Source organism: Peromyscus leucopus, chromosome 2, assembly GCF_004664715.2.
Source record: "Peromyscus leucopus breed LL Stock chromosome 2, UCI_PerLeu_2.1, whole genome shotgun sequence".
Classification (NCBI taxonomy): Eukaryota; Metazoa; Chordata; class Mammalia; order Rodentia; family Cricetidae; genus Peromyscus; species Peromyscus leucopus.
In genome coordinates, this window is record NC_051064.1 from 125,468,310 (window position 1) to 125,475,667 (window position 7,358).

The following is a 7,358-nucleotide window of genomic DNA, read 5'->3' on the forward strand; positions in this document are numbered from 1 at the left end:
TCGCTGTCTTAGGACGGTTCTCACAACGCCCAATCACGACAATGCTTCTTCTCCATCCCGCAACCAATCCTCATGAAGGACTTCAATGCCCAGAAGTCATTGCGGCCTACGTCTTCTTTCCGCGACTTCCGAGTCGAGCTAAGTGGAACCAGACTGTCGAGTTTGCTTTTGAGCGTGTGCGGACAGTGCCAAGCACCGTGAGCTTCTTGGTGTCCACTTAGCTTTAACTACCCAGGATTTACGTTTTCCTGCTGGTTTATGGACACGGCTGGCAATCTCAAAGAGAACGGACAAGACTCTGGCTCCAGAAACGGGGGATCGAGGAGAGACAAGCCCCAGGGACTTGCAATCTAAAGCAGGAGATTGCCCTGTCCTGAAGAAACCTCTTCTGAAGACTTCCAGGACCCGCTTCCTGAGGTGAGAAGCAAGGGTCCTTCTGCAGAGGGAGCTGGTAAGAGGACCGCCGGAACCTCCACTCTTGAGTGTCAGCGGCGACAAGACAAGATAGACAGACAGCTTTACCCTGCCACCCTGAGCAGCGTGAGGAGTTCCCCTAAGCTTAAGGGACTTCAGCTCAGCTGGTGGCTTTGTCGTTGAAAATAATTCAGGGGCTGGAGAGATGGCTTAGAGGTTAAGAGCACCGACTGCTCTTCCAGAGGTGTTGAGTTCAATTCCCAGCACCCACATGGTGGCTCACAACCATCTGTAAGGAGATCTGATGTCTTCTTCTGTATACATAAAAAATAAATAAATAAATCTTTAAAAAAAAAAAAAGAAAGAAAGAAAGAAAAGAATTCAGGACTAGCCAGTTTAAGAAGCAGAGTGAGTTCGAGGCCAGCTTGGTCTACAGAGCGACATCCAGGAAAGGCGCAAAACTACGCAGAAAAAAACCCTGTCTCGAAAAACAAAACAAAACAAAAAAAAAAAAAAAAAAAGAAGAAGAAGCGGTTACACACACACACACACACACACACACACACACACACACACACAGAGTAGGTACTCACCACATAACATTGGGTGGCCTGGAGCTCTCTATATAGACTAGGTTGCCTCAAACTCAAGAGATCTGCCTGTCTTTTGTCTCCTCAGTGCTAGGATTAAAGGTGCACACCACAGCCCAAAGCTATATATATATTCTGCTTTTTTCGAGACAGGGTTTCTCTGTGTAGCTTTACGCCTTTCCTGGAAATCACTTGGTAGCCCAGGCTGGCCTGGAACTCACAGAGATCCGCCTGGCTCTGCCTCCCGAGTGCTGGGATTAAAGGCGTGCGCCACCACTGCCCGGCCCAAAGCTATTTTTAATACAAGCTTAACTACAAGGATTAAGAGAGAGGCACCAGGCAGAAAATAAAAGACACTTTCAGGCTGCTCAAACAATCCCAGAAAGTAAGACATGGCCAAGTGGGTGTGGGCTTCTCAAGGGAGAGTCAGCAATTGATTGTCTTAACATTAGGCATGTATACTACATGATACATTGTGTGGCTTTCAAGATACATCTCAAAGGCTGGGCGATGGTGGTGGTGGTGGTGGTGCAGTGTTTGATCCCAGCACTCGGGAGGCAGAGGCAGGCAGATCTCTGTGAATTCGAGGTCAGCCTGGTCTCCAAAGCAAGTTTCAGGACAGGCACCAAAGCTACACAGAGAAGCCCTGACTTGAAAAACCAAGGGGCCTGGGCAGCGGGCAAAAGATGCATCTCAAGAGGGTTTCTAAGAAAAACATGTTATTCCTTTCTCTTGCTTCTTGTTTAATAACAGAAGTAAGTGAGGTGACTTCTGAAATGCCTTGGATGGTATTATAGAAAGTGAAGCCAGGAGCTCCTATGGTTGTACAAGGGGTAGTACATGTCCTTCCCATGTAAATGGGATTTCTGAAGAGATTTCTAGAAGGTTGAAGGTTTACAGCTGGGAAGGGAGTAAGGCCTGAAGCAGCTGGTAAATGGTACTGTTGGAATTCTCACTTCATTGCTGACCAAAGTCATCAACCTGTTTCCAGGATGAGAGCATCTGTTCTTTTTCACGCCCCCCAAAGTCTCCCTACCTTTCTATATTGCCTTAGGACTATTTGAAGACCAAAAGCTGGCCACCTCACGAGGTGAGAAACGACTCACCCTTGTCCCAGGCCCTCCCCTTCTGGTACCCTGACGCTTGGTTTTGTCTTCCCAGCAGATGGCTCAAGACCAGCCTTTGGTGGCTGTGCAGGAGGTCCTGAGGAAGTGCTTCCCCGTGGTGGAGGAGCAGCAGGGCCTGTGGCAGAGCACTCTGCAGGACTGCTCGCCCCTCCTCTCGTCTCTCAGCAACCTGGCTGAGCAGCTGCAGGCTGCACAGAATCTGCGGTTTGAGGATGTGCCAGCACTCCGTCCCTTCCCGGACTTAGAGGAGCGGCTGAGGCGCAAGCAGCTGGAGGCTGGTGACATTGTCCTGGACAAGCTCGCTGAGAGGCTGTAAGAGGCTCCACGGCCCCAGTCAGGGTGGGCGTACAAAAGTTACAAAAGCAAGCTGGGAGTGGTCATTCAGGGGACTGAGGTTGAAGGGCACTGAGTTTGAGGCCAGCTTGGGCTACATTATAAGACCTTGTCTCAAAAGAAAAAACAAACAAAAAAACAGCCAGGTGGTGGTGGTGGTGGTGGTGGTGGTGGTGGTGGTGGTGGTGGTGGTGCATGCCTTTAATCCCAGCACTGGGGAGGCAGAGGCAGGCAGATCTCTGTGAGTTCAAGGCCAGCCTGGTCTACAGAACGAGTTCCAGGAGAGGCTCCAAAGCTACACAGAGGAACCCTGTCTCAAAAAAAAAAAAAAAATATCAACAACAACAACAACAAAAAAAAAACAGGTCGAGTGTGGTGGCCACATGTCTTTAATCTAAGCAGTCAGGAGGCAGAGGCAGGCAGATCTCTGAGTTCAAGGCCAGGACTCAGAGAAGCCCTGTCTCAAAAATAAATAAATAAAAATAAATGAATAAAAAATATAAATAACCCCAAACCAACTAAATAAACAAAAAGAAATTACAAAAGCAGAAAAGAAGGGGACCGGAGAGAGAAAGTGTAGCCTCCTTCTGTCATTGTGCCAGAACTGAGGCCATTACCTTACACACTTCTGCTTAACCCTGTTCACACATCTGGAAGCAAGGAAACGAGTCAGACTTTTGTTACAGTTTGTTCTACACACAGGTGGATACATGTATAGCTGAAATAGCCTGCTAAGCAATAACCCAGGTGTTACATTGATACTTTGTTTTCTGTTTGTGTTTTTACTGTTGGTCACAGCCTATAAGCTAGACTCATAGACTTATGGAATTGTTTCCTGTTTTTACACTGTAAGTCGTAGTCGGGCTTTTTAGAACCAGAGTCCTGGGCTAGGGGATCCTTTGTCCTTAGGAACTTATAGCCCTTTTCTTGGTGATGGTTCCTTACATTATTACATTAGAGTAATAACTAGGCAGCAGGTGGCCCATACCTTTAGTCCCAGCACCCTGACTGGGGGTGGGAGGCGGGAGAAAAAGAAGAATACCTAGGCAATGCCAAAATCACCCCCCTCACCCCACCCCCATGACACAGGGTTCTCTGTGTGTAACCACTGCCGCCGCCGCTGCCGCCGCCGCCACCACCACCACCACCTCCACCACCACCACCGGTGCAGAAGCCCTTTCTCCACATTGTGGTAGTTCTCTCTCTAATGGCCATTCATTCACTGATGCACTGACTGTGTTTGCTGTATATGTAGTCCTGAGCCTTTATGCACAGGGAAACAACTCGCTTTCCCTAGCAGTCCAGGCGCCCTGGGCCCTCACTGTCGTTCAGAACTGTCCATACAAAGGCGGTCAAGGTGGCTCATTGGGTAAGGTACTGGCTATGCAAGCCTGCTGACCTGAGTTCAATCCCCAGAACCCATGGAAAGGTGGGAGGACAGAATGGACACCACAAAGTAGTCCCCTGACTTCCCCACATGTGCTGTGGCGTGTGTGCACCCTCCCCATACTTAATTAATTAAGAAGAATTTGCAAAGTGGGACTGGGGTGTAGCTCAGTGGTAGACCACTCTCCTAGTGTATCCGAGAGTTTGCGTGCCCTCTAAAAAAACCTCCAAATGCCAGTAGTGGTTAGAGAAGCCTTACCTCCTCCCATTTCCATGATACTGCCTAACGTTCCACTTTTCCCACAGAGCCACCCTCCTCAAGGTCCGCGACACCGTCAGCAGGCACGTGGAGCAGGTGTTTCAGACCTACGAGCAGCATTCGGCTGTGCTTGACATGGATGCTGTCCTGCGGCCCTCGGTTGTGAGCCCCTCTGTGGCCGACATGTTGGAGTGGTTGCAAGACATTGACAGACACTATCGAAGCTCATATCCTTGAGTGCTTATGTCCAGGCCGCCCAGAGCTGCTCCTAGAAGCCTTTGCTGACTCAGATCTCACAAGATCAGCAGGCTGTATAGTTTGCTGCAGTTCTCTTTAGAGCCCAACTGTGGATTCTGCCTGCATCTGTTTTTTATAGTCATTTCTTACAGGTTGCCTGCTGGGCACTGCTGTAAGCGCTGAGAGGCGGGCATGAGGAGAGGGGAATATATAGTGTCACCTGTGCTGAGTGCTAAGAGTAAATCCGGGAAGGGGAGGAAGGAAGGTGGGGCGGTCTTTTTTTTTTTTTTTTTTTCCCAGGAGACAGGGTTTCTCTGTGTAGTCCTGGCTGTCCTGGCCTGTCTCGGAGATCTGTCTGCCTCTGCCTGTCACTGCCTGCTGAGTGCCAGGATTAAAGATGTGTGCCACCACCACCCAGCTTGGAGTTGTGATTTTAATAGTGTCAAGGCAGGCACCCACGAGGCAGTGATGGTTATGACCTTTGAGCAAAGATTTAAAAGAGTGAAGGAACGAGCCACGTGGATGTTTGGGAGAAGAATGGTCCGGGCAGAGGGTACTTCGAGGCAAAAGGCCTGGGTGGGAGCATGCCTGGTATATTTAGGAAATAGCCATGAGGTCCATGTGGTGAGGGCAGGGCATGGTGTCAGGGGGCCTTAGTTTTTGAGAAGGATCTTGAAAATTTTGGCTGTTATTCTGAGATGAAAGTTCTGAGAAGCCTTTAAGCAGAATAGTGTGGCCAAGGCCTATGCTTAACAGCATCCATGTAGAGGTCAGAGGAGAACTTGACAGAATCCGTTCTCTCCTTCCGCCATGTGGCTCCCGGGATGAAGTTCAGATTTGGCAGCAAGCACCTTTCCCAGTGAGCCGTCTTGCCTGCCCCTGACGTGGACTTAGTCCCGTATCCCCTCCTGGCAGGCTTTCCTCCGTCTCCAGATGTCTGCTTTGAGCTGTCTGAAGGACCACAGACTGTCATCTCAGATCTGGTTGTGTTCATCCGGGAGTTGTCAGCTCTTCTGTTGCTGGGCTAAGGCTCAGAACCCCGCCTTTCCTCCATTGCTGCCTTTATTATTCTGGCTGCAGCCATCTTTCAGCTCTCATGTCAGGACACGGGAGGCCTGCCGTGCCGAGTCCACTCCAGGCTTCCTCCGTCCTGTGCCTCTGTTTCTCTGTTTCTCCAGTGGTGTGTCCACCTCAACTGCCACTGAGGCTTTTGTTTTTTTTTTGTTTTTGCTACATTTTAGTTTCTCTCCCTAGCCCTGGCTGTCCTGGAACTATGTAGACCAGGCTGGCCTCGAACTCACAGAGGTCCACCTGCCTCTGCCTCCTGAGTGCTGGGGTTAAAGGCATGGGCCGATACAGCTGACTAGAACAGCCGCAGAGTTCTGTCTCTTAAGTCACTTTGCTTTTCTGTCTGGTCCATCCTGAGCCTGTGAGGTCTGAGTCCTCTTTCCTGGTAGCATCGTGTTCTAGTCCAAGTGCTCCTCAGTCCTCTTGGCACGGGTGAGCCCTGCCTACCTGGGAAGGTGTACAATGGCTGTGCTGCCACTTTTAGCTTCCCACGCTTCTCTCCAGCAGATTGCCTTTTTCTTTTTTCTTTTCTTTCTTTTCTTTTCTGAGCAGTCCTTAACTTCTGGGAAGGTACCTGAAGAGAAAGTACCTCCTCTCCTCCATCCACTGGGGAGACTTGGCCAGCATCCAAGCACTGCCCAAGGCCTGGGACCAGATTTCCGAAGATGAATGCCAGACCCTCGTGCCAGGTACTGGTTTCCGTTAGTTCCCCATCTGCCTTCCTTTGCCCGCAGCTTGCCTCTTTGGAGGTGTTAGAGACACCGCTGCTGTGCTTCTGGGCCTCGGTAAACCTGATGTCTCGTACCTGCTTCCTGTTCTAGATATCCTGGTGAGTGTCTCCTTCTTCCTGGAGGAGCCAGGAAGCTGCGCAGTGTCTGGAGATCTGGAGCCCTGCAGCTGAGGACGGCTGTGGCTGCCTCTGCTGTTTCTAAGTGAGCATCGGCAGTGCAGCCCGACGCCCTGAGACACCGGAACCTACGGTAGAGGTCCCTAGGGCTTCTCCACCCCGGCCTGTGGCCCAGGGTCTGTGGCCGTTGCCCCTGCGGCTCTGGCAGGTGGATAGGGGCAGAGGGAACAGGAAAGGCAGTGCTGATGAGCAGTGTCCATCTCCATCGTTAGGCTGGACTGGCAGGGAAGGAAAGGCAGGAGGTAGAGGGCCACAGCGTCCTCTGCGTCAGCTGAAGTCCTTCGTCCGGTTGGCTCAGGTTGTGTGTGTGTGTCAATATCTGAGTCCTTAATGATTTAAAGATATGAGTGGGTCTGGGAGTGCAGGGCAGTAGCAATGTGTGTGTGGCACACGTGAAGCCCTAGATTCAATCCCTTGCACACCCTAAAAAGGGAGGGACTGAAGGAAAGCATTTGAAATACTCTTCACAGTAGTTCAAACCAATTTCCATTTCCAAAACCAGCCACCAGGGGGAGATGGTGTAGCGTGAACGGTTCTGAATGTTTTATCCTTGAGAGGTCTCATGTTGCTGTTAAAAGTAACTGAGAGCCAGGAAGAGCCCACCCACTGCTGGAGAGGCAAAGACAGGTGATCTCTGATTTTGAAATCACCCTGATCTACATAGCTCCAGACTAACCAAGGCTACATACTGAGACTGTCTTAAAAAAAAAAAAAAAAAAAAAAAAAAAAACACCAAGGCCAAAGAAAAGGAAAGAAATAAGTGAACTGAGAATAGTGAGACCCTCCAGCTGCCAGGGTTGAGACTCAGGTGACCTCTCATTGACTACATTCTTCTGAGTCTGGAGGGACTGACCAGGTAGGAGAATATGCCAGCTATGATCGTTAGTTTGGATTGTTCATTCGAAACATGTAAAGTCTCCTAGGAAGGGAAATTCAATGAGGAATGTTCTAGATTTGGCTGGCCTGCAGGCATGGCTGCAGGATTTTCTTCATTGAGGTGAGAAGAACCATTCTGAATGTGGGTGGCATCGTTTCAC

At 50.0% G+C, this 7,358-nt stretch overlaps 1 protein-coding gene across 1 annotated transcript; it reads left to right on the forward strand.

Annotated features, from left to right (window-relative positions):
• Nucleotides 1-115: 115 nt before the first annotated feature.
• Nucleotides 116-7,051, forward strand: C2H1orf109 (chromosome 2 C1orf109 homolog). Its single transcript, XM_028885460.2, has 5 exons — nucleotides 116-417; nucleotides 2,169-2,443; nucleotides 4,157-4,336; nucleotides 5,985-6,103; nucleotides 6,236-7,051. Exons 2-5 carry the CDS (start codon nucleotides 2,169-2,171, stop codon nucleotides 6,313-6,315), a joined length of 654 nt encoding a protein of 217 aa, XP_028741293.1. The 5' UTR covers nucleotides 116-417; the 3' UTR covers nucleotides 6,316-7,051.
• The last annotated feature ends 307 nt before the right edge of the window (nucleotides 7,052-7,358 follow it).

Excerpts from the sequence above, each read along its gene's own strand:
- C2H1orf109 (XM_028885460.2), top strand. The coding sequence starts at position 2,169 with ATGGCTCAAGACCAGCCTTTGGTGGCTGTGCAGGAGGTCCTGAGGAAG. Across the intron at positions 4,337-5,984 it reads GACAGACACTATCGAAGCTC|GTACCTGAAGAGAAAGTACC; the intron begins ATATCCTTGAGT and ends ACTTCTGGGAAG. Across the intron at positions 6,104-6,235 it reads ATGCCAGACCCTCGTGCCAG|ATATCCTGGTGAGTGTCTCC; the intron begins GTACTGGTTTCC and ends TTCCTGTTCTAG.